The sequence below is a fragment of the Otolemur garnettii genome, unplaced genomic scaffold (genome assembly GCF_000181295.1).
Source record: "Otolemur garnettii isolate 467f Iridium unplaced genomic scaffold, OtoGar3 scaffold00002, whole genome shotgun sequence".
NCBI lineage: Eukaryota > Metazoa > Chordata > Mammalia > Primates > Galagidae > Otolemur > Otolemur garnettii.
The window spans coordinates 14,524,099-14,551,162 of record NW_003852397.1 but is presented as its reverse complement, the minus strand read 5'-3'; the positions used below and the strand labels follow the sequence as shown (position 1 = coordinate 14,551,162).

General features: G+C 40.0%; 2 protein-coding genes across 2 annotated transcripts in view; one reads left to right on the top strand and one right to left on the bottom strand.

Moving 5' to 3' along the window:
• The window catches only part of ASF1A (anti-silencing function 1A histone chaperone), a 15,301-nt gene extending 7,771 nt beyond the window's left edge, over positions 1-7,530 (bottom strand). The window contains exons 1-2 of the mRNA XM_003781630.3: positions 7,041-7,530; positions 973-1,088 (exon numbers count right to left, since the gene is read on the bottom strand). Coding sequence (XP_003781678.1) covers positions 973-1,088; positions 7,041-7,149 — 225 coding nt within the window. The 5' untranslated portion in view covers positions 7,150-7,530. The remainder of the gene's footprint in view (positions 1-972; positions 1,089-7,040) is intronic.
• MCM9 (minichromosome maintenance 9 homologous recombination repair factor) overlaps positions 1-27,064 on the top strand; it is a 99,180-nt gene that overhangs the window by 31,756 nt on the left and 40,360 nt on the right. The gene's annotated exons all lie outside the window — the stretch shown is intronic.

Genomic DNA, 27,064 nt, shown 5'->3' with positions numbered 1-27,064 from the left:
TTTTTTGGTTGCAGCCGTAGTTGTTTGGCGGGTCCGGGCTGGAGATTCGAACCCGCCACCTTAGGTGTACGTGGCTGGCGCCTACATATTTCTTAACATACCTGTTAACCTAAGTTAACTTACTGATTATGTTGAAATGAAGTTTTTGTTCCATCATCATCACTCCTAGTAGCTAAAACCATAAACTGAAGATGCATATTACTAACTTTAATACAGTAGAACTTCTTTAAGTTGACCACCTATGGGACTGTAACAAACCAGTCAACATACAGAGGTGGTCAACATATGGAACTCAGCCTTCTGTACGGATAAGTACATGTGGTGCATGTCTGGTCGATGAAAATCAGGTCAACTTAAGGAGGTAGTCAACTATAGAGGTTCCACTGTAGTTAGTCATAAGCATTTTGAATCCATGTCTTGGGCTGCTGGACAGCCACCCTGGAAGTCTGACACTAAGGGACTATTCACAGTAAAGCCCAAAATTAACCTCCACGTATGCCATGATGTAGACCAGTGGTTCTCAACCTGTGGGTCGCGACCCCTTTGTAACAATGAAAATACATCCTACATATCAGATATTTACATTACAATTCATAACAGTAGCAAAATTACAGTAAGAAGGAGCAACGAAAATAATTTTATGGTTGGGGATCACCACAACATGTGGAACTGTATTAAAGAGTTGTGGCATTAGGAGGCATTAGGAAGGTTGAGAACCACTGATGTAGACTGTTAAGTTTACTGTATGTTGTGCCTCTCTCTAAAGTTAATGTCATATTAACATTTAGGAACATACAAAACCAAGAAGTACAGTTCTGCTGTGACACAGAGACAGCCTAAAACATGATGGATGGGGATTAAAAGTGAGTCAGGGGAAGCAGAGTTAATTCAAAAGGAAAGGTAGAAGGCCTATGAGATAATAGTCTATTTAGAAACATATCTGGCATATACATTTACCAAGATTCATCTTACCTGAAATACAAACATGTGCCTTCCTGCAGGAACAGGGCCCACTAAAACAGAGTCTAAAACTTGATCATATTCTTCACTTTCTGCAGAGCCCACATAGATAATCTTCCATTCCAAGTCTAGGGTAAAAACCAAAGCATTATTTCCTATTCACTAATTACATTACCAAATGATATCAATAAATCTGTTTAATGTCCACTTACTATTGATTGGTTGCCAACTGGCGTCTCAGCAGAAAATCCAGAAAGGCGCTGGAATGCTCCTTATAAAAATTCTTACCAGAATTCACACTTTATGCCAGTTTCTCAAAATGCCCTTTTGTGGAACACTTGTTCCTGAACTGTGCTCTTCACAAACAACATAGTCAAAAACTTAGGAAATGCTATAAACCTTGTCTTGAGGATTCGTAAAGTACACTGGCATAGTAAGTATCCTGAGACATCCTTCAGTGAAGAACACCAGTAACATTAATCCGGCGTTTCCCCAGTTTGTTTGGTTATGGAATCCCTCTGCCCCTTTTTTGTATGTCATCTTTTAATACCTTTCTCAACACACTTTGGAAGGGCTGTCCTATACTATATTGCAAAGACCCAAATTATCATAGAGCTCAGAGTGGAAAAATCATTAAGAGCAAACTTCCCTTAAGGCTCAGAAGTATGTGGCTTCAGCTCATCAACTCTTAAAGGACCAGTTGGGCTCTTTTTGGTATAGCACCTCCTCATGCCATACATTCTTTAAATTGGGAAGAGGAAACCAAGAACCTTACACCACTTGATAAAATATAGTATATATGGTAGAGATAGGTTCAGTAGGACAAGACACTCAGGTGTACCCCAAGACATTGTTTGCAGTTCAATCTAGCAGATTTTACTAAGCATCTTTTATAATACGCTCTGTGAAGAGAACTCAAAGATGAGCAAAACTGCTATTCTTGAGGGGAGCTTCCTCTTGAGTAGAGTATTGGAAGACAACTCATGATACCCATCACCTCTGAGAGATCAGCTTATCCTCTTAGGGGGATATCCTCTTTAGCACACGTAGCCTGCCTATTGCACTCACTACACTGAGACTACACAAGCTCTCTCAAAGGGGTATGTTTCTGGGCCACGCCTGGAGAATCTAGTTAGCACCACCGTGTTGCCACTTTTGTGTTAACTGTGTAGATATTTTTCTTCCCTAAATTAATATTAGAAATAGTATAGGTACTATTGCTTTTTCATACTGTGTTATAAATTGCCAATTTAGTGAACTGAAAGGTTAAGGTTTTTATTTTCTTATGTCAGAAGTCATTTTCTGAGTACTTATGTCATGGTTCTGTCCTAGACCACTTAACATTTCCAGCTTTTAGCACACCTGCATCTTTACATCTCACAAGATCATCTATTTGTTGATAGTGACAAAGAGAGGAGTATTTTGTCCGATACTAAGGCCCATAAGTAGGAGCATGCTTCTCATGTTCAAGAGAAAGCCAGGAGGCCAGGGCTGAAGCACAAAAAGAGCAAGGGGAAACTAGCCAACCAGGAGATTGGGGATGAGGACCCCCACATCATGCCGTTTTGAAAGCCATCACATGGACTTTGGCTTTTATACTGAGGGGTATGGGAAGCCATCAGAGGGTTTTGAGCAGAATGACATCATGCTTTCATTTTAATTGTTTTGACTGTTGGGTTCTATATGCAGTATAAGAGGGCAAAGGAGGATATTTGAACAGAACATTTCAACAATCAAGGCAAGAAATTATGTTGGAGTGGACCATATGTAGCCATGGGGTGTGAAGTGGTTATATTCTGGATAAAATCTGAAGATGGAAATAGCAGGAGCCCTGTTTTTTCCTTATTTTTGTTTTGTTTTTTTGCAGAGAGTAAGAAGGAAACTCTCAGGAGTTAATTTTAGACATGTTTGAAATGTCTAGTAGATATGTAAGTGGAGACACTAAATAGGTCTGGTAAAAATTCCGAAATTGTTAATGATACGTAAAGCCATGAAAATAGAGGGGATTCCTAGGGAGTGAGCCTTTGGATTCTCTAAGGTTAAGAGGTCAGAAGATGAAGAATCAAAAAAGTAGGTTACAAACTAGTGGCCAATGAGGTAGGCAACTCAAACGCCAAGTGAAGAAACTGTTAAGAAAGGGGTATGACATCTATTATACTGGCTACGTGAGGATAAAACTAGGAATTTTCACACACACAAAAAATAAAATTTTTCATAAAATTTTAATTTCATATGTATTTGCTCTACTATATAAAATGCTGTTGGTAGTCTACTTGGTTTAACTTACACTGGAATTTGTGGACGGTCAGAGGAATGGACCCTTAATTTGCAAACCTGCTTTTAAAAATACCTACTATGTGCCGGGCATTGGTCCTGCTGCTTCCTGTTGCTTAAACCTTAATTTGTTTTATTATATGGATCTAATTACCATATGATGCAAATAAGGCTCAAACTCTAAGAGGGTAAGTCATGTGCTCAAATTTACAGTTTGTAAATCCAAGAGTCAGAATTCAAGCTATGCCTGCAACTCCAGAGCTTGGGCTTTTTCCAGAAATCTAGCTGGAAAGATAAATTATTTTCTATCTAGCTCTTAAATTAATAGTGGAATAAGAGAACTTAACTGCAGGGGAAAGGTGAGAGCAGAGGTGGAGAGCTAGCTAACCTTAAGGAGAATAGGCTGTAGTTCAGAGAAAGAGAACACCTGCACATTGCTTTCACGCTTACAGATGCTTGCTGTAGCTGAGTTACAAATGCTTAGTACTTTTTTGTAAATTAGCATTTTATTATTTTTTGAGACAAAGTCTCACTCTCTCACCCTGGGTAGAGTGCCGTGACATCATAGCTCATACTAACTTCAAATTTGGGAGCTTAAGTCATCCTCTTGCCTCAGCCTCCGGACTAGCTGGCAGTAACTCAGGTGCCCGCCACAACAGCTTACGTTTGTCTATATTTAATAGAGATCTCAATTTTGCTCAGGCAGGTCTCAAACTCCCGATCTCAAGCAATCCACCCACCTAACCCTACCAGAGTGCTAGGATTACAAGTGTGAGCCACTGGGCCCAGCCTTAGTTGTATTATTTTTTTAGAGTCAGCTTTCATTTCCTTCCCCTACCTTCTGTATTTGAAGGGGGAAGGAAAGGGATACAGATTCTGTACACAGGTTTTCAGTTGAATGTGTTTATTCATTTATTTAGAGTTAACTAATTGTTTTATTTAATCATGGCAATCCCAGCCTGAAAATATCTCCGCTTGTGGTGGGAATGAGTGAGGAAAGTCACCAAAGCAATTTAAGCTAATTACACTGCTTGGGAAGACCTGTGGTCTAGTGCAAAGCATGTAGTGTTTAGAATTGGAGTAAGCTTTGAAGTTTGTATCATGCTCAGTTCTGGTACATTGTAAGTATTCAACAGACAGTAGCTATGATTACTGTTGTAAATAAAAATGGCAGAAAGGTCAGTCAGAACTTGTACATGCTTAGTGACCAACAGATCAAGCACATTAGGGTCTCCCAGTCTCCCAGTCTGACACAAAAACTTCTGCTTAAACTTTGACCTTCCATTTGTTAAGGCTGCCCTGCCCCCTGTAAAAGCCTTAGATTAAAAACAACCAGATAGCCTCAAGAGCTTTTTTTCCTAAAGCAAAATTTTAAAGGGAAGTAAAAATATTTGGGGGCTGCTGATAAAGTATGAAAAATGGTAACCAAACTCTGGTTTGGGACTTGAGACAAAACAAAATGAAAAGTCTCTTCAGAATATTCTGTAGTTTAATTCCAAGAACCCATTTTAAAAAAGAACTATATTATAAAAGTATGGAACCTGTAAGGAGCCTTTGCTAAATAAACTCCATTTTCTTAATCCACATAGCCTCTAGGTGGAGTACAGAGGCATGGCACCTTTTTGAAAGATTCCTTTGCAGCTTCAGTATGACTCAGCTTAAATATTTTAAAAATACTAAATATATAGTCAGCAATGGCACTTTGAACATGAGAAGTATACCAGTGGAAGTAGGTGTATATTCTTGACACCTACAGGTAAAAACCCTGATGTGATTAAGCTGGGTTTTGAATGGATCCCAGTTAAAAATGGAACATAGTTTGGCCTTTGTGAATAGCTGGTTTCAACTATCCAATGTAAAGGCCCTGGAACTGCACCTTGAATCATCTTCCTTGTTCTGAGTTCTAAAATGGAAGGCATCACTTGAGAAGTAAGTACCTGTTAACTTGGAGAACTTCTAATGCCCAAAACACTGTGGCATAAGCCAGAATGGACTGATAAATGGTTTTTCTTAATATTTACCCATTTTTATATGTAATTAAGAATAAAAAGGGAAAAAAGACTGACTGCTGGATATGAAAAATGGGCCTGGTAGCTGAGATGCTTATAGTAGTACCACAGGAGAGTAATCACATGATTTCAGAACACAAATAATACTCTTTACTATTATTATCAATGGTCTATTTAAGTATTTAGTAAGTGAATCATCTTTTAGAGTATGCCCCTCTATGAAGTACACTTTATGTGGATCTATGATTCATATACGTATTAAAAACAACACATCATTAATTGTGGTTAAAGAACATGGGGAAGGCACTGAATACTGAGAACTGTTACATTATACACATCTGTACAACTTTATTACAATGAGCATAAATAGCTTTTATAATTAAAGTTAACAACCTACATAAGATACATTATTGGAATTTACAGATGAATTTTTAAAATGAAAATGTTTCAGAAGCCAAATAATTTTAAGTAATCGTAGGTTCAAAGAAGCATGTCTCCATGTTCAGTTGTAAAATTAACATTGATAAAAATTTTTCCCCTCAAATTTTGAAAATGAAGCATTGGATTACTTTATTAAAGTCTAAGAAAAGAGAAGGTAAGAAATTATCCAGTTTCAGCTTTACAAATACGTATTATTCAATATACTAAGTATTTTTTTGCAAGAGTTTAAAACGTATATAATAAAAAAATAGTGAAATTTTGGCAATGCCATCAGAATTCTACCATTAATTTCCTCGCCCACGTTTGTGTTTTACGTTCAGAGTGTGTTCTGTATCTGCTTCGGTGTGGAGTTACTGTAATTAGATTTCAGTACGTTTTTGAAGAAAGTCGTTTATCAGACTATATAGAAACCAGAGATTAAGTCCTGATAATTACTGAAGTATCTTACTTATTTCTGGTCTTGGGTTAAATGTAACTTAACTAGCTTAGCAATATTTTTCTTCCTGCGAGAGAGAGAATTTTCGTCATTAAGGGAAAGGAGTTCCCGTTGATCCGGGAGTCCGCACACCAGCATCCCTGGGCGCCTCGCGCATCCCGGGCGCCGGCAGGGAGGACCAGCCCGAAGGACCGCGGCCCCCGGGGAGCGCCGGCGCCCGGCCCGCGGCGCGGAGGGGCCGAGCCTGCGCCCGCCTTCCCCGCTGGTTGGTCGAGGGAGCCAGAAATCAGCGCGAGGACAGCCTTGCTCTCGTCCCCGAAGCGGCCGGGTACGGCCGGCCAGGAGAGCACGGCAACTCTACCGTGAGCTCCAGGAAGGGCTGTGCCTCTCGCCAGGGGCAGGAAGGTGGGCGGCGGGCGCCGTGTCTGTCCCCCGCGGCGAGGCGAGAGGAGGCGTCGTGACGCCGGGGTCGCTAGCCCAATTCTCTGCTCGGGGTAAGATGGCTCCGCTCCTAACTCGCTGGCGCGACCACACGCACTCCTCTTCCCTCCCAGCCTCTTCGCCGAGGCCGTGAGGGTCGCGGAAGGCCGTCCGCGGCGCGTGGCCAGCCTGCGCGACCCCCGGCCGGCGCCACGGGCGCGAGTGCGGGTCCCGCGAACCGCCCGCCCGCCAGACAAAGCTGACAACATGGCTACCTCCGCTCGAACAAGTTCCTCGCAAGTTAAGCCGCGGCGGGAGCCCGGGCTGCGGCCGAACGCCGCGCGCGCCTCGGCGGCGGTCGTCCGTCAACTTCAAGTTTCCCTCCGCGGAACCGAACCCGCAGCCCGCCGGCGCCGAGGACGGCCGCCCCGCCGAGGCCGGGCCCGGGAAACTTTCAACGTCTGCAGCCCGCAACTGACAGCCCGGGCGTCGGGACTCACCTTCAGACAGGTCCTCGATGCACTCGAAGGTGATCTCGAACTGGAACGGGTTGTAGAAGGGAGACGGGTTATCCAGCACCACTACATTGTTCACCTGAACCTTTGCCATATTTTGAGGAAAAAACAAACAATGGGAACCGGGGCTTGTTGCGGCACAATAAAGTCCAGCGCGTGGCCGCTCGAGAGAGCGCAGACCCCCACCTCGGCGCCTGCCCGACGTCGTGCAGCGGCGACTTGAGAAACTTTTTTTTCTTCTTTTTATTTACACCGGAGCACTCCACAGTGTTTTGCAGCTTTCCTATTTTACTAAACTACAGCCCATTCTGCTCTGATAACTAGCAGCGTTGCCCGCGATTGGCTGCACCCGAGCTCTGACCCTCCTTCTCCAGCGAGGGCCTCGGCAGCTAGCAAGATGGGCTCCCGCTCCCGGAATGGACTTGGAAACTTTAACTGCGGCTCCACCTGCTGGTGTGGATTAGGACAAAGGCGGAGAACAAAGTGAGTGGAATAAGGGCTGGGAGGCCCGCGCGGAGGCCGCCGGCGGCGGCGGGGGGAGGGGCGCGCAGGCCCCGCCCCCGGCCCGGCGACTCCCGCGCCTCACGTCGGGCGTGGCCGCGCCGGGGCCGGGGCTGGGGGGCGTGGCCGCGCCGGGGAGGCGTGGCCTCGCGGGGAGGGCGCGATCCCTGGTGATGCCCGCCCTTCGCGTTTGCTTAGGTTAGTTTTGGGTTTTTTTTTCTCCTTTTGACGTTCTTTTTTGCATCAGTGCAATGACTTTTTGCTCTCCTGAATTTCGCAGATGAAATTCGGTTGTCTGCCCTAGGTTAGGTTCAACCGTCTGTGTATCGGATAATTGGAGTGGAGAGAAGGGTAGGTTGCGGTAGAAATAAACTGGATTTATAGACCGATGTCAGCTCGAAAGGAGCAAAGCCATTTTGGAAATCTAGTTCTTGGCTAGTATGTACATTTGGGCACGACAGCGCTGTTGAGTAGACACAAAATGAAGGGCGAGGAGGTGATTTTCCGCACACACTGCTTGGGGAATCAAAATCATCTTTGGGCTGCACCTGAGTCGTCTTCCTCCCATTCCAGATCTGGAAAGTCCTAGAATAATAAAAATTACAAGAGATGTGATCAGTTACACCCCAGGTTACTGCCGTTTGGGGAAATAGCAGGAACATAAAAGAAAATGGAAGTGTCAGAAGACCAAAGAGCAACAAATATAACAAAAAGGAAAATGAAAGAACACAAAGGCATGTCAAGGCATTTGATCTTCAAAAAGCACGTGTGACCCAAACCGTTAGTAAAATTTGTGCCACGACAAGTAAATTCTGAGGAGCCTTCTTGTCTGCAACCAGCCTGAACTGAGGAAATGGATTCCTTTATGCTTGACTAGCATTGTGGAGAAAAGGAACGCTTTTAACACGTTTGTGAGCTCAAACTATTTGTTTACTAAGTAAGAATGATATAGAGATTTATTTATCACCTATTCATCAATAATTTTACCCTTAAGTGGTAATGAAACCACCAAACTTGACTGATTAAATTCCAAGAGAAAATCCTTAAGTATTACCTAGGATGGAAGAGCTCTTTCTTTTCTTTTCTTTCTTTCTTTCTTTTTTGTCCCCCCCCCCCAAACGAGTTTTGCCCTCTGGCCCAGCTACAGTGCAATAGGAACATCATAGCTCACTGTAGCCGCCAGTTCTTGGGCTCAAGCCATCCTCCTGCCTCATCCTCCCAAGTAGCTGAGACTACAGGCACCCACCATCCCACACGGTTGATTTTTATATTTTTTGTAGAGCTGGAGTGCAACTCTTGCTGAGGCTGACCTTGAACTCCTCAAGGGATCCTCTAGCCTCAGCCTCCAGAATGCTAGGATTACAAGCCAAGCACTGGGCCTGGCCTAGATGAATTTTTTCTTAGTATAATACCCAGAATTTTGATGTCATTCTTTGGGCATCATTCATCCTTAAGTTGGTTGGTTTTGTTGAGACCTCTTCATGTGATGGTTTTTGAAAGTTAATGTGAGATAGCTATTAAGAGGCCTCTTCACATTTAGAAAAACTAGTTGGTCTCACTTTATTATCCCTGGATTAAAAAGTCAAATATAGACTACCAGAAAAGGTTTCGTCATACACAGTTGTTTGGGTACATGGACATTAGAGTATAGAAGTCATATTTTGGTGATAGATAGCCATAATTCCTATCGCTGATAAATAATATACTCTTCATTCTTGCTAGTGATAGTTTTAACAGTAAGATAAAGTAGAAATTGCTGTGTGGTTACATATAAGATAAAATAACCATTTGAAGATTAAAACATGATTCCTTTAAGATTTGTATTTGCAGTTATCTGATTATTACAGGCACTCTTAATGTAGCACAGTGGTTATGGCTCTGGCCACAGAGGCTGGCGGGTTTGAATCCAGCCCAGGCTAGCTAAAACAACAATGACAACTGTAACAAAAAATAGCCAGGCATTTTGGTGGGTGCTTATAGTCCCAGCTACTTGGGAGGGGAGGCAAGAGAATTGCTTAAGCCTAAGAGTTGATAACATACACTTGTTAAAATGAAATGCATTTTGCAGTCTGACCATAGATGTGTCATAATGAGACCAGTCTTAAAGGACTGAGAAGATATACCTGGATACCACTAGTTTGCTTCTTTTCTTTTCTAGACAGTGTCTCACTTTGTTGCCTGTGGTAGAGTGCTGTGGCATCAGAGCTCACAGCAACCTCAAACTCTTGGGCTTAAGTGATTCTCTTGCCTTAGCTTCCCAAGTACTGACAGGCACCCCACAACAGCCAGCTTTTTTTTTTTTAAAGAGATGAGGTCTCGCTCTGGTCTTGAACTCCTGAGCTCAGGGCGTTCCACCTCCCTCAGCTTCTCAGAATGCTGGGATTACAGGCATGAGCCACCATGCCTGACCGTTGGCTTATTTTCTTTAATTTTTTTTTATTGTTTAATATGTCATATTCAATAGTACTTAAGGAAAAAAACATCCATAATAGTTCACTAGAAGAGTTAGCTACAGGCTTCTTCTGTTGCTTCTCCTATCTTAATTCTTTAATTATTGCTCATCAAAAATATTAAAGGACTTTTTAGCACTTTCTTGAGAAGTTTCTTTACCAGTGATGATACCTTACAGTAAAGACAAAAAGGATTCCTCATTCCGCACTTACCCTGGCATATTTCCAAATTGGCATGCTCTAGGAAAAAAGATTATAAAAGGAAATCTCTGGTTTCAGAATAGTCTCTAGGACCTATTGCCAAAAAGCTTTTCAGTGATTCCCAAACAGCTAACCATGTTGCCACAGGTAAGTCACTACAAATGTCTTCATTTATTAAGTACCCAAGAGGGCCCATCTGATGCTTGGAGGGCTGCATAGAATCTATCCCTCAGCTCTCTTCTCTTTGGAGCTTATTTGAGGAAAGTATGGCTCAGAGAGATTGTTTTGGTTGTAATATGAACAAACCTAAATTAGTGCATAGGGCAGAATTAATGAACTTAGCTGTTGTTACAGACTGAATATGTTTCCCTTGAATTCCTGTGTTGAAGAATTCTAACTCCTAGTACCTTAGAATGTGACTGTATTTGCAGATAGGACTTCTAAAGAAGTGATTAAGTTAAATGAGGTCTTTAGAAAAGGCCCTAATTTCATCTGGCTGGAGTCCTCATAAGAAGGGGAACTTTGAACACAGGAACACACATGCACAGAGGAAACACAGCAGGAAGGCAGCTATTTGCCAGCCAAAGGAAGAGGTCTCATAAGAAACCAAACCTACTAACACCTTGATCTTGGACTTCTAGTTTCCAGAACTGTGAGAAAATAAATTTCTATTGTCCAAGCCACCCAGTGTATGATTTTTAATTGGCAAATCAATATAGCTGTAAGATGTTTGTTCGTTTGTTTTAGACAAGGCCTCAAGCTATGGCCCTGGGTAGAGTTCCATGGCCTTACAGCTCACAGCAACCTCTAACTCCTGGGCTAAAGTGATTCTCTTGCCTCAGCCTCCCGGAGTAGCTGGGACTCGACACGGTGCCCTCCACAAGGCCTGGCTATTTTTTTGTTGCAGTTTGGCCAGGGCCGGGTTTGAACCCGCCAGCTCTGGTGTATGTGGCTGGCGCCTTAGCTGCTTGAGCTACAGGCTCCACCCCGCTATAAGATTTTTTTTCCTCATAATTAAGCTTGTGAACCTAAACTTAATCCAGATATTGGTCAGTTATCAAGTGCTTTCTGTGATATGAAATGAAGGGGACATTTAGCCATGCCAGCAGGAGTGTGGTGCAGTGAGGAGTGGTGTGCTGTAGTGTCCAGCGATGGACATACAGCTTGACCTCTGAAGAGACAAGAGGTAGTGTGCTTCCAGGGATCCCAGGCTCCTCCACAGAGGACTTCCGAGAATCTGAAACTTGAAGTTAAATTAACATCGTGCACAAAACAAGATGAAAGAATGAGTTTACATGTACTAGAATCAAATCGAATTAAACTGTGCTGAATTAAAATATATTAGAAGCAGGCATCAAATCAAGTGTCAGTCCCTGCCTCCTACAAAAGTTATCACAGGACTAGAAATACTAACCTCTTCCCTTGTTCAAAATCCTTGATTTTACCTAAGGTAATTAAATTATTACTGTGTTGAATTGTCTTAAAGAGTCATTTGTATTATTGTTACTGTTCTTTAAAAAGAAAATTTCCACATAAGGCTGGTTGCTTTAATATGTGGTCTTTAGTGAGTAAAGGTTCTCTTTTATTAGTGATAGAATGGTCTAATATAAGGACAGTTTTAAATAAAATTTTCTGCAGAAAAGTGGGATATGGAGATTTGCTGGAGTTTACAGACTTTTCCAAGTGGAATAAATTGTACAGTAATGATTTTAATAATAACTTACTGTATACAGACAGCACTTACTATGTGAAATTTTGATGCTACACTTTGTGGAATGTTCAGAGGGAAAACATACTTAGGTCTAGTAGGGAAGATAACTATGTAATCAAATTAGTGTGGTACAGAATAGAAAGTGTTAGATGCAACTTTAGCCAATTCCGGTAAAGCAGGCAAAAGAAAACTTTACTATTTATAAAAACTTTTAAAGAACATATTTTTGAGGCTTAGAATATTCTGTGGTAGGGGAGTAAGGACTTACCATGCTATGCGTAATAACAGATGAGGGCGCTGGTGCTTGAAACCTACTCATCAAGGTGCTGTCCTAGTGTCTTCCTACTCTCAATATTGCATCAGGTCAAATTTAAAGTGGCCTTGTGTGCAGAAAAGTAAACTGGTCTCCTTTCCTAGAAGACACTATAGTAATGACTTGTTTTATGACCTCCTGAGGAATAAAGCTCTGCTAATGAATTAACAGGCACAAACTGGTAATGAGAGGATGACCCCGCCAAGCCGGAGCTGGGGGCCTCTCCCTGTTAAGACACTACAGATGCTGAGCTTCCTGTTGCGAAACGGACAGTTGGGAGAAGGGAGGATGGAGCTGCTCATCCTGGAAACCTCTTATAAGGTTTCCATGTCTGTTACATAAAGTGTACTCCCTCCTCATTCTCTACTCCACCTCATTAATAAAAGTTAACTGTTCTGTGTTCATTGCTACCCACCCTTAGGTTAGACATTTGTTGAAGATGCAAGCTATCCCTTATCCGTAGCTGGACTATACTTTTAAAGACCTTTTGAATAGTTTTAACATTATCCAGCTTTCTGAAGTATTATGATTATGTTTATTGGCAGTTTCTTAATGGTAATATTACCGTATATTTTTGACCAGAAGAATGTGAATGGAAATAATCTAATAATTACTTTGTTTCTTATACCTTGTTTTTTTTTTTAAACCATGTCATTTTTGGTCCTCTTATAAATCAAGCTTCTTTTAACTTCATTTTCTTTTTGAACTCTGTGTCCACTTAAAGCCCATATTCCTTCATGTTTTATATTCCATCCTTTTCTCTTTAGTCCTCCTCCTCTCTCATTCATCTCAGAGGCTCCTTTCTAATACCAGGAAAAACGCAGTCATCACTGGAGAGAGGATTCCATTCTAGGAGTCCGCTCTAGGCTAGACTACTGCTTGCACGAAGCCATTGCTAAGCATAGCAGCTTTTCTAGTTGGTTACTATAGAGACAAATGACTTTAGATAGAGTCACGCTTGGCAAAAGCTAGGCAAGTAGGCTTGGTGAGATCGGAGGCCTTGTAAGCATGGCTTTTTACAAAGAGTCAAAAACTAGAAAGGGTAGGGAGGGGAACAGTTTCACAAATGATCTAATAGGCATTTAATTAGTAGATACTTGGTAGAATTGGTGCCTGCTATGCCTTTGAATCCAGCATACAAAGAATCCACCTCCTGGGAGGCGCCTGTGGCTCAAGGAGTAGGATGCTGGCCCCATATACAGGGGTGACAGGTTCAAGCCTGGCCCTGGCCAATACTGCAAAAAAAAAAAAAAAAAAGAAAAGAATCTACCTCTAAGTACCCTTCGTAGGATTGCATAGTACTGTCTTTTAAATAAAAGCTTAGTTGAGATCATTCATTCATTTAAAATGTCTGAGCCAATAGCTTTTAGAAGATTCAGAGTTGGCAGCTGTGGCCACAATCAATTTTAGAATATTTCCCTCACCTCAGAAAGATAATTTATGGCCTTTAGCATCTCTCCTCACCTCTGAGCTGTCATCCCTTAGCAGTGGGCAACCACTAAATGACTCTGTCTCTACATATTTGCACATTCTCAACATTTTATATAAATGAAGTCATGTAAAATGTAGCCTTTTGTGACCAACATCTTTCAAGCATCATGTTTTTGGTGTTACCATCCATGTTGTAGCATATATTGTACTTCATGTCTTTTGATTACCAAATATTTCATTATATGAATATATCACATTTTATTATGGTCGTTTGTGTTTTTTTCTAGTTTTGGCCATTGTAACGCGGCTATGAACATTTGTGTACAGGTTTTTGTGTGGGACTAATGATTTCATTTCTCTGGGTTTATACTTAGCAGTAGAATTGCTGAGTCATGTATGGTAGTTCCTTTTACGGATGTTTCTGAAAGTGGCTGCACTACTTTACATTCTCACTGGCATTTCAGTTTCTCCACATCCCCACCGACAGTTGTTGTTATGTCTTTTTGATTAGAGCCTTCATGGTGTGAGAAGTTGTCTCTCTCATTCTGGTTTTGATTTGCTTTTCTCCAGTTGCTAAAGATGTTGAACATCATTCTTTGCTTATTGGCCATTTGTATGTCTTTTTTGGGGAATTGTGTATTCAGATTTTTTTCCCCATTTTTTTTTTTTTCAGTTTTTGGCTGGGGCTGGACTTGAACCCGCCACCTCGGGCATATGGGGCTGGTGCTCTACCCTTTTGAGCCACAGGCACTGCCCCTTTTTTAAAAATAGAAATGAGGTTGCCCTGCTGGGCTTGGTCTCTTGGGCTCAAGTGATCCTCCTGCCTTAGCCACTCAAGTAGTGAGACTATAGGCATGTGCCACCATGTTGACTCTGTCCCCTTTTTAAAATTGGCTTATTTGTTCTTTTGCAATTGAGTTGTAACAGTTCTTCACATATTCTAAATACAAGCTCTTATCAAATTTATGGTTTGCTAGGATTTTTCCTCTTTCTGTAGGTTATCTTTTAATTTTGTTGATGGTATCCTTTGTAGCATAAAAACCTCTAAATTTTGGGCCCGGCATGGTGGCTCATACCTGTAATCCGAGCACTCTAGGAGGCAGAGGTAGGAGGATTGCTTAAGCTCAGGAGTTTGAGACCAGCTGGAGCAAGATCACGACCCCATCTCTACAAAAAACAGAAAAACTAGCCAGGCATTGTGGGCACCAGTAGTCTCAGCAACTCTGGAGGTTGAGGCAGGAGGATCACTGAACCCAGAAGTGTGAGGTTGCTGTGAGCTAGGCTGAGGCCATGACACTCTAGCCTGGGCCAGAGTAAGACCTTGTCTCAGAAAGGAAAAAAAAAAAAGCCTTTAATTTGAGGAAGCTCATTTTATCTATTGTTTTTTCTGCTTGTGTTTTTGATGTCATTTCTCAAAAACCATTGCCTAATCTAATGTTATGAAGATTTACTGCTGTGTTTTCTTTCAAAAGTTTTATACTTGTAGCACCTTACATTTTGGTCTTTGATCCAGGTGGAATTGGTTTTTGTACATGGTGTGAAGTAAGAGTCCAAATTTATGTTTTTACATGATGTCCAGTTTCCTAGCAGTATCTATTAAAAAGACAGTTCTTTCCAGAATGAGTCGGCTTAGAACCCTTATGGAAATGAATGGACCTTAAATATATATGGGTTTATTTCTGGGCAACCCTGTTCTGTTGAACTGCACCCTTACATCAGTATCCTATTATCTTGGTTAGCTTTGCAGTATCTCTAAAAAGCAGAAAATGAGTCCTCCAACTTTGTTCTCTTTTTGAGAACATCTTGTGGCATCTTGTGAAACTCCACATGAATTTTAGGATCACCCTGCCATTTCAGCAAACAAGTTACCTGGGATTTTGATAGAGATTGCATTGAATCTGTAGATCAGATTGTGGCACATCGCCATCTTAACAATATTCTAATCAGTGAAGATGGGATCTCTTTTCATTTATTTTCACCTTTCATTTCTTTCAACAGTGTTTAGTAGTTTCCAGAGAATAAGTTTCGTACTTTTAAAAATTTATTCCTACATATTTATTTTTGATATTATAGTAAATGGAAATATTTTCTAAAATTTTTTCTAAAATTTTTAATTTCTTCTTTGCAAAGTGTATAGACATACCATTGACTATTTTTATGTCTTGTCTGACTGAGCTCATTTATTGGTTTTTAGTGGACTTATCAGGACTTTTTTTATGCAAGATCATGTCATCTGCAAATAGAGGTAGTTTTATTTATCTTCTGAATGCCTCTCACTACTTTCTTTCTTTTTCCTTTTTTTTCCCTTTCTAATTTCCCTGCCTAGGAACTCGTACAATGTGGACTAGACATAGTGAGAGCAGACATCCTGTTCCTGACCTTAGTGGGAGAATATTCAGTATTCCGTCATGAAGAATTGTATTAGCTGTGTGGTTTTAATAGATGCCTTTTATCAGGTTCAGCAAGTTTCTTTCTGTTTGTACTTTGTTGAGTGTTTTTATCATGAAGGGGTGTTGAATTTTGTCAAATGCTTTTTCTGTTTTTATTTAAATGATCATATATACTTTTTGTCCTTTATTCTACAAATGAAGATTTTACACTGATTTTTCAAATATTCAACAAATATTACATTCCTAAAGTAAATCCCCCGGTGTATAATCCTTTTTTATATTGCTGGATTCAATTTTCTAGTATCTTGTTGAGGCTTGTCACATCTGTATTCATAAGAGATATTAGTCTTTAGCGTTCTGGTGATGTCTGCATCTGATTTTTGGCATATGGGTAATACTGGTCTCATAGAATGAGTTAGAAAGTGTTTCTTCCTCTTTTGCCTCTGGAAGAGAGTTTATGAAGAATGGTATTTAATTCTTTATGTAGTGTTAGAATTCATTAGTGAGGTTATCTGTATATGAGTCTTTTTTGTGAATTGTTTTTTGATGACTGATTCCATCTCTTGTTATAGGTCTGTTCTGATTGATTTTATTTTATTTTGGGTTTTTTTGCAGTTTTTGGCTGGAGCCCGAGTTTGAACCCATCACCTCCAGTATATGGGGCCGGTGCCCTACTCCTTGAGTCACAGGCACTGTCTTTTTTTTTTTTGAGACAGAGTTTCATTCTATTGCCTGGGCTACTGTGCCATGGCCTCAGTCTAGCTCTTAGCAACCTTAAACTCCTAGGCTCAAACAATCCTCCTTCCTTAGCCTCCCAAGCAGCTGGTACTACAGGCACACATCACCATGCCCAGCTAATTTTTCTGTTTTGGTAAAGATGGATCTCCCTTTTGGCTTAGACTGGTCTTGAACTCCTGAGCTCAAGGGATGTTTCTCCCTTAGCCTCCCAGAGTGTCAGGGTTATAGACATGAGCTACCCAGCCAGTCTGTTCAGATTGTTGTTTCTTCTTGGTCAGTTTTAGTAGTTGGTACATTTTCAGGAGTTTGTCAGTTTCATCTGAATTATCTAATTAGTTGACATAAAATTGTTTATAGCACAGGGCTCAGTGGCTCACACCTGTAATCCAAGCACTTGGGAGGCAGGTGGATTGCTTGTGCTCAAGGTTTCAAGACCAGCCTGAGCCAGAGTGAGACCCCGTCTCTAAAAAATAGCCAGGCATTATAGTGGGCGTCTATAGACTCAGGTAATTGGGAGGCTGAGGCATGAGAATTGCTTTAGCCCAAGAGTTAGAGGTTGCTGTGAGCTATGTCAAGGCACTCTACCGGGGTGACAAAGTGAGACTCTGTCTCTAGTAAAAAAATGAATATTCTTACTGTGCTTTGAAGTACCTTCAAAAATGATTTAATTAATGATTTTTAAAATTTTTCATGGCATGCCTGTTGAAAGTCACTGCTCTAAGCACTTATTTATCTACTCTTCTTAAGGTGTGGTATGTTGTGTATTTGTTTTCCTTCATCTGAAAGTATTTTCTGATTTCTCTTTCCTTCTTTGGCCCAGTAATGATTTAAAAGTGTATTATTTTGGGCGGCACCTCTTGCTCAGTTGGTAGGGCGCTGGCCACATACACAGAGGCTGGCAGGTTCGAGCCCAGCCCTAAAATCAACTATGACAACTTCAACAAAAAAATAGCCGGGCGCGTTGTGGTGGGCGCCTGTAGTCCCAGCTACTTGGGAGGCTGAAGCAAGAGAATCACTTAAGCCCAAGAGTTTGAGGTTGCTGTAAGCTGTGATGCCACAGCACTCTACTGAGGGCTATGTAGTGAGACTCTGCCTCCAAAAATAAAAATAAAAAAAAATAAAAGTGTATTATTTAATTTCTACATATTTGTGAAATTTTCAAATTTCCTTATCAGTTTCTAACTTAACTCCATTGTCATTGGACAACATGTTTTGTCTGATTTCAATCTTTCTGCCTTTATTGAGGCTTATTTTATTAGCTGATCATTTGGTCTAACCTAAAGAATATTCCAAGGGCACTTAAGAACAATGAACCTTCTCCTAATTGGATGGAATTTTCTTTGGATGTTTTTAGGTCTAGTTAGTTGATAGTACTGTGGGTCTTACATTGCTTTGTTGATACTCTGCCTACTTTTATCTTCGTGATGGATTGATTCTTTTATTATTGTAAAAAGCCTGTCTTTACTTCTAGTAAGTTTTTTAATTTAAAATCTGTTTTGTCTGTGGGTGGTGCCTGTGGCTCAAAGGAGTAGGCTGCCAACCCCATATAACAGAGGTGGCAGGTTCAAACCCAGCCCCTGCCAAAAACTGCAAAAAAAAAAATCTGTTTTGTCTGATATTGATATAAATACTCCACCTTTCTTGTTTAATTACATCCTTTTATTTTTGACCCATTTGCTTCTTTGAATTTAAAGTGTCTATGTAGATAGCATAGAGTTGGATCTTATTTTTGGAATTCATTTTGTCAGTCTATTCCTTTTGATTGGATTGTTTAATCCATTCACATTTAATGTTATTAAGATTGTTGGGTTCATGTCTGCTGATATATTTTTGTTTTCTATGTATTTCAAGCCTTTTGTTTAATTTCTCTCTACTTCCCTTTGTGTTAAATGAATATTTTCTGGCATAGCCTTTTTTCTTTAATGATTTTTCCCTTTTTTTCTTAGTGGTTGCTATAGGATTTACTTATTAGCATTTATTTCAGATATTTACTTATTTTATTCCAGTGAGGAACAGAAATGTTACCTCTGTTTAGTTCTGTACCATTTTCCCCTTTTAATGCTAAATTTGTTATACACATTCCCTATGTTACAAACACAAAAATACATTGTTATTTATTGCCTTGTGTAATTTTGTACTTTTTAAAGAAGCCAAGAAAAGAAAGAAGACCACAGATATATATGTGTAGAGTTCGTTATATTAACTTTCTTAATTACTGTTTCTGATTCTCTTCATTTGTTCTTGTAGATTTGAGTTACCATCTGGAGTCATTTCCTTAATCCAGTATAGCTTTCCTCCCACCTTTGTTTTTTGTTTTGTTTCGCTGTTTTTTGTCAATTACATTACATTTCTATATGTTATAGGCCCAACAATACCATTATGTGCCTATTTTTTATACAGTTGCTTTTACAATCAGTTTAGAGAACAAATATGCCTTTAAATGGTTTTTTTTTTAAAAGTAATTGCATAATTCCATTTGCCAGTGCTTATCCTTTTTTCTCATGGATTTAACTTACCATCTGGGATGATTTGCTTTCAGCCCAGAACTCCCTGTAGTAATTGAATAACTCCCTTTAGTAATTCTTTTAAGCCAGGCCTGATATACTACTGCTCCCAGCTTTAATCTGGTAATGTCTTTATTTTGCTCTCAGTTTTGAAAGATTACAGTTTTACTAGATATAAGATTCTTAGATGGTTTCATTTTGTTTTGTTTTTTCCTTTTAGCCCTTTAAATATTTCCCTTTGCTTCTGGTCTCCACCGTTTCTGATCAGAAGTCATCTCTTGGCTCAGCGCCTGTGGCTCAAGCGGCTAAGGCGCCAGCCACGTACACCTAAGGTGGCAGTTTTGAATCCAGTCCGGACCTGCCAAACAACAATAATGGCTGCAACCAAAAAATAGCCGGGCGTTGTGGCCGGCACCTGTGGTCCCAGCTACTTGGGAGGCAGAGGCAGGAGACTCGCTTGAGTCCAGGAGTTAGAGGTTGCTGCTGTGAGCAGTGAAGCCATAGCACTCTACCCAGGGGGACAGCTTGAGGCTCTGTCTCAAAAAAAAAAAAAAGAAGTCATCTCTTAATCCTATTGGGGTTCCCTTGTATGTTTACGGTTGTTTTTCTTTAACTGCTTTCTAAAATCTTTTCTTTATCTTCTGTTTTCTGTATTTTCACTATGATTTGGGAGTTTGGACTTTTTACATTTATCCTACTTCAAGTTTGTCCAGTTTTTTTTTTTTTTTTTTTTTTGAGACAAAGTCTCACTATGTTGCCCTCCGTGGAGTGCTGTGGTGTCACAGAAGACAGCAACCTCAAACTCTTGGGCTTAAGCGATTCTTTTGCCTCAGTCTTCCAAGTAGCTGGGACTACAGGTGCCCACCACTATGCCCAGCTATTTTTTTTTTGGTTGTAGTTGTCATTGTTTGGCAGGCCCAGACCAAGTTCGAGCCTCTAGCTTCCGTATATGTGGCTGGCATCCTAGCTGCTGAGCTACAGGCACTGAGCCTGTTGAGCTTCTTGGGTTCCATCAGAGTCTTGGGGAGTTTTCAGTTGTTTTTCTTTCTAATATTTTTTTCCTGTTCTTCTCTTTAGTTCTCCTCCTTTTGGTATTGCCATTACATGTATATTGACTGAAGTAGAGGTGTGTAACATTTCTCTGAGGCTCTGATAACTTTTCATGTCTTTTCCCGCTGTTCATTGGATTGTATAGTTTCAGCTGATCTATCTTAAAGTTTGCTGGCTCTTCTACCATTTCAGATGTACTGTTGGCCCATCTAGTGAATTTTTCATTTTAGCTGTTGTACATTTCAAATCCAGAATTTTTATTTGGTTTTCTTTGTGTCATTTGTACATCTTTATTGGTACTTTTTATTTATGGAAACATTATCATACCTTTTTATACGTCTTTGATTGCATTTAGAACTTCTTTGATTGAATTCAGCACTCCAGTCCAATTAAATCTGGGCAGGGGTAGTTTTTGAGTCCAGTCCTTTGATCGTATTTATAATGGTATCATGGCTACTTTAATGAGGAGTGCAGATTTTAGGTGGCAAGATACTGGTTCACCAAACTTTAAAGTCTTTGCCTATTTTTTTTCTTTTAAGAGATAGGGTCTCATTCTGTCACCCACACTAGAGTGCAGTGGCCCCACCATTACTCACTCCAGCTTCAAACCCCTGGGTTCAAGCAATTCTCCTGGCAAAGCCTCCTGAGTAGCAATGACTATAGATGGACACCACCTCACCTGGCTAATTTTTTAATTTTTGTAGAGATGGGGTCTTACTATATTGCCTAGGCTGATCTTGAACTCCTGGGTTCAACCAGTCCTCCCACCTTGACCTCTCAAAATGCAGGGATTACAGGCATGAGTCCAGTGTTTTTTGCCTGTTACATCTAACATCTAAGCCCTCTCCTAGGAAGTTTCTTTTGTCTGTTTTTTCTCCCTATGTGTGGGCCGTATTTTCCTGTTACTTGCAAGCCTTATAATTTTTGTTTAGAACTGAGTATTTTAACCAATATATTGTCTTGATTCCTTTATATTCATCCCTCTCTCCCCTCTCTGGGGCTTTTCTTTTTTATTGTTCTTTGCTCGTTTACTTGTCTAATAATTTCACTATTCAGTGACATCTGTGTCTCCTCACAGTGCTGTTACCCCTCTGAGGGTACAGTCTGTTACACGTATAGGATGAGAATGGCTTTAGCAGCTTTGCCGCTGTCCTTGATCTCTCCAGTGAGCTATCTGCCCTGCCTGGTACCACACTCAGCTGTTAGGCTCCACTAATTGTTGATAACGCTCTATTATTGCTGACAATGCTCTGGGGTATAAATTACTTAGCACTCCGGTCCAATTAAATCTGGGCAGGGGTAGTTTTTGAGTCCGGTACTTGAGTTTGATCTGATCGCAGGAGGGCTTTTCTTAGCTGTCTCTTTTCTTGGTTCTCTATGGTAAACTTGCTGGCCTTTAGTTTAGCTCATTTTATTGCTATCATAGAGCTACTAGTCTTGTTTTTATTGTTTGCTCCCCAAATCTCTGTTAGGCTTGATCTTCCCTACACTCTGTTCCAAATAAAGTCAGTTTATTTTGGTGAGACACTCAGAGGTCTCTGTTTTAGTGGACTAGCTCATCCCTTGTCACCTCTGAGCCACTTTTCTGGGCGCTGAGTGGGATTGGTGGCTCTGCTCATATTGGCTCTGCCTTTTTTATTTTCCTTTTTTTTTTTTTTTTTTTTTTTTTTGCCCTGGGATTGGGTGCCGTGGCATCATTATAGCTCACAGCAACCTCAAACTTTTGGGCCCATGCAATCCGCCAGGCGTAGCTGATTTTTTCTATTTTTAGTTGAGATGGGCTCTCACTTTTGCTCACACTGCTTTTGAACTGAGCTCAAGCAGTCCACTCATCTCCACCTTCCAGAGTGCTAGGGCAAAAATAGGATTATAGGCGTGAGCCACTACAGCTGACCTGGCTTTGCCTTTTCTAGCATGGAACCTTGACCTTATGAGTGAACTGGCTTGAAGGTAATTGGGACTCCCAGTATGCTTGGCCTGTTACACCTGGCATAGACCCTCTGCTCTGTGGGTTGGGATTGGGTGGAAAAAGGAAAGTCCTGAACCTTTAGGCTACACTCATCAGGAATTTAGCCTATGGGTGCCAGAGTTGGAGAGGATAAGAAATGCTGTCTATCCCTCCTGGTGAGATACCTTATCCCTTGATTAGGAGCTAAAAGGAAGTTCCTTTTCTTGGCCAGGACACACCTGGGGTGACGCCTCCATCCACCTGAGCAAGGGGATAGGAGGGAGGAAGAAAGCAGCTCAGGATTTAAGTGTCATAGACTCCATTACCACGTTTCAGATTTCTGTGAGTAAATGTCCTTTCCTTTACTGTATACCCTTGGAACAATTCAGGTTGGGTTTTTAGAATAATTTTCACTAGTTAATGCTGAGTCGACTGAGGATTGTGTCCATGGAGCACCTCACAGTGCTATTCTAGAAGCAAAACTCTTCAGTTGTTCTGAGCCCAGCTCTAAGTTCTGGTTTGCCAGTAACCTCTGGTGCCCAGTATTCCCCTTTAACGTTTTTAAGGAAACTTAATTAGAATAAGGTACAACTTCCATGTCCTAATGGAGAAAATGTAATATTTAAACAATTAGTTCCACACATTGACCCACTGATTATGACCTTAGGATACACACAAGCCACAGGAAGATGAATGCTATTGTTATTCTTTGATAATTTGCCTGCCAAAATTACCAAACTCTTGACTGAACAATCTCGGTTTTGTCCTGCAAAAGATAAAATATTTCTCATGTATAATGACCTACTCTGACAGTTACACGTTTTTAAAAGGGTATGTGTAAGTCGGTGCTACTTGGGAAATGGAAAGGAAAGCCTCCTGGAGGAAGGAAGCGTGCTTATTATCGGGGTGGGGAGGGAAGCAGGATTGAAATGGGTGGGGCTCAGGGAAGTGAAGGTATGTAATTAAACATTATTATACAATTACATTTAATCCTTGGCCAACACAGTACTTGAGTGCATTGTGCTTATTACTTTTTTAGCACACACAGCAGTCCTCCCCCTACCATTCAAGGTTTTTTACTTTTTCATGGTTTCAGATTCCCACAATCAATTACTATCTGAAAATAGGTGAGTACAGTATAATCAGATGTTTTGGACAGAGAGACCATGGTAAAATAAAAGACATGACTTTTATTATACTAATTATAATTTTTTATTATTGTTGTTAATTTCTTACTGGGCCTAGTTTATAAGTTAAACTTTGTAATAGGTATACATGTAGAGGAAAAATGGTTTATGCAGGGTTCAGTACCACCCAGTTTCAGGCATCTACTGGTGATCTTGGAACAAATTCCTGGTGAATGGGGGGTGGGGGTGGGGGTGGGGAAACTACTGTACTTTAATATTAACTATAAATGCTTGCTGAATTGTCGAACAATAAGAAGGCAGAAGGAATTGAGACTTGCCCTTTGCTGCTTGGTTGACTTCTACAGCCCTTCCTATTCCAGTACTAAAACTCAAAGTTTAAAAAGAAAGACAACTTAAATATAATCACCTTTTAGTCATTAAAAGTATTTTTTTCCAGGCGGCACCTGTGGCTCAGTGAGTAGGGCGCTGGCTCCATATACCAAGGGTGGCAGTTGCAGACCTGGCCCCTGCCAAACTGCAACCACAACAACTAAAAATATTTCTTTCCCTTTTCTTCTCAAAAGACAAAAGTAAAGACACAGAAAGTATTGTTCTCTGTCTTTGAAATTCAAGGAATTAGTAAAAGTGAGAAGTACTTAATGTGTCTTAAGTTTTTAATTATCTTTGCTATAGATTTCAGATAATAGGTTGAAAGGCCTCTCGTACTAAGATTAACAGAGTTGGAAAGGATTTTTAGTTCCTTTTAGTCCTTTAGGTGGTTGCCCATTCTTGTATAAACACCTTTTCATACTATCTCTGATAAGTGGACATTCCACCTTTATTTAAATGGTACTTTGATGAAAAGCTCAGTAAGGCAGCTCATTTATTTTTAAACACAGTTTCTTGTAAACTTGTACATGTTAGTCTCAGTTATTTCTTTTGAAGCTGCTCCAAATTTATCTAATTCCTGTTCCTGTGGAATAATACTCTGAGCATATAAAAATAATATCTATTCTCTATAAGCTTTTTTTTTCGGGGTAAATATACTTCATATTGTAAACTATTCTTTAAATGTCCTATTATTATTTCAATGTTCTTCAGTATCTCATTACCCCTTTTTAAATTAGTATTTCTTTTAAAATCTGATGTCTCACCAGAGACATAATACTTTAGATCAAGAGTTGGCATTCTTTTCCTGTAAAAAACCAGATATAAATATTTTAGATTTGGTGGCCACATAATATCGGAGCTACTTATGCTACCTTGTACTGTGAAACCAGCTGTAGACAGTGTGTGTGTGTGTAAAAGTAAGCATGATTGTGTTCCAATAAAATTATATTTCCAAAAACAGGTGGCTGGGCCAGATTTTGTCGAGAGATCATAGTTTGTTTGCTGACTCCAGATGCCGAGCTCCAGATGTTGTCTATGCAGTACAGAGTCTAGTGTGATTATATCTTTGCTTGTGAATGCTATTCTTGCATTAACCTATTTTTAAGATTATATTCAGATATTTTTTCTGATATTAGAGTAGCTACTTGAATCCTCTTTTGGTTACCATTCAAATGAAATATTTTTGTTACATTCTTTCATTTTCAACCTATTTGTGCCTCTAAGTCTAAAGTGTATCTCTGTAGACAACACATAGTTGGATCAGGTCTTTTTTTTTTTGTCCCTCCATTCTACCAATTTCTATCTTACATGCTCTTTGTTTCTGTATTCCTCCATTAGTGCCTTCTTTTGTATTAAATATGTATTTTCTAATGTATAATTTTTTTAAGGTTTTTGATTCTAGGTACAACTGTACTAAGATAATGTATCATCTTAATGACCTTTTTGTTTCTTATACTGTATATGCTTTTATTTTCCTAATGGCTACTTTGGGGGTTATAACCAACATCTTGATTTAAAGCAATCTTGTTCAGATTAATTCCATTTTAATTTTACTAGTGAATAAAAATTTGTTGCAGTATAATTCTGTTTCTTTTATCTTCATTTGTGTTATTATTGTCAGATAAATTACATCTTTGTATATTATAAGCTAATCAACCTGTTTTATGATTTTTTGTTTATGTAACTTTTTAAAAAATTTGATAGGAGTTATAAACAAAAGTTCATTTATACTGTGTTTCATATTTGCCTACATATCAGTATTTATCTTTACTGATGCTTTTTATTTCTTCACTTGGATCTGAGTGTCCTATCTTAGTGTCCTTTCGTTTCAACCTGAAAGAAGACTACCAGTAGGGTAGGTCTGGTAGGGTAGGGTAGGTCTGTTACACTATTAGCACTGGTTTGATTTTTTTTTTTTGGGGGGGGGGTTTGTTTTGTTTCATTTTGTTTTGGAGATGGGGGTCTCACTCTGTTGCTCTAGATGTAGGGCAGTGGTGTGATCATAGCTCACAGCAACCTCAAACATGTGAACTAAAAGGATTCTTCTACCTCAGCCTCCCAGGTAGCTGGAACTATAGCTGCATGCTGCTACACCCAACTAATTGGTTTTTGGTTTTTGTTTTTGTAGAGACAGGGTCTCGCTGTTGCTTAGGCCTGTCTTGGACTCAAGTACTCCTCCTACCTCAGCCTTCTGAAGTGCTAGGATTAGGCATGAGCCATTGTGGCTGGCCTGGTTTCTTTTCCATTTTTTTTTTTTTTTGAGACAGAGTCTTACTCTGTCACCCTGGGTAGAGTGCCGTGGTGTCATCATAGCTCACAGCAACCTCAAACTCAAGTGATCCTCTTGCCTTAGCCTCCTAAGTAATTAGGACTATAGGCTCCTGCCATGACACCCAGCTAGTTTTTCTATTTATTAGAGATGGCGTCTCACTTTTGCTCAGGCTGATGTTGAACTCCTGAGCTTAAGCAATGTAACTGTCTTGGCCTCCTGGAGTGGTAGGATTACAGACATAAGCCACTACACTCAGGCTGCTTGGCCTGTTTTTTTTTTTTACTTTATATTAATGAAATTGTAGAGTATGTATTTCTTGTCAGTATTATGTTTTAATATTTATTTTTTTCACTATACTAACGAGGACAGTACGTTGGTTCCTATTGCATTATTCTGTAGCGTCATGAATATACTGCAGTTTATCTGTTCTTGTTGAACTTCTCAGTTGTTTCTGGGCTAATTATTACGACGAATTTTATTATGAGTGTTCTCATATCTATTTGTCTCCTAGTGTACATGATCACACATTTCTGTATGGAGTAGACTTAGCTATGAAATTTCTGAAGAAATTAATTGCAATTTTTGTGGATATTGTCAAACTTTTTTCCAAAGTAATCATAATTAGTCATCACCCATTAGCAGTATGTGAGAGTTTGCTTTGCAAACTTGCCACAACCTTGCCAATATGTTCATTGTCAGATATTTAAATATTAGCCAGGCCTATGGGTGTGTAATGGTATCGCAGTGTGATTTTAATTTTAATTTCCCTCATTATGAGGTTGAACACTCTTCATGTGTTTATTGACAGATAGGAGTTCCCCTTTTGTGAAATACCTGTTTAAATCTCTTCTCCATTTTTGTATTAGGTTGTCCATCTTTCTTTTATTGGTTTTGGGTAGGTTATGTAGTCCTGAGTTACAAACCACTCCAAAAGTTAGCAGCTTATTTTGTTTACAACTCTGCAGTTTAGGCAGGGCTCAGCT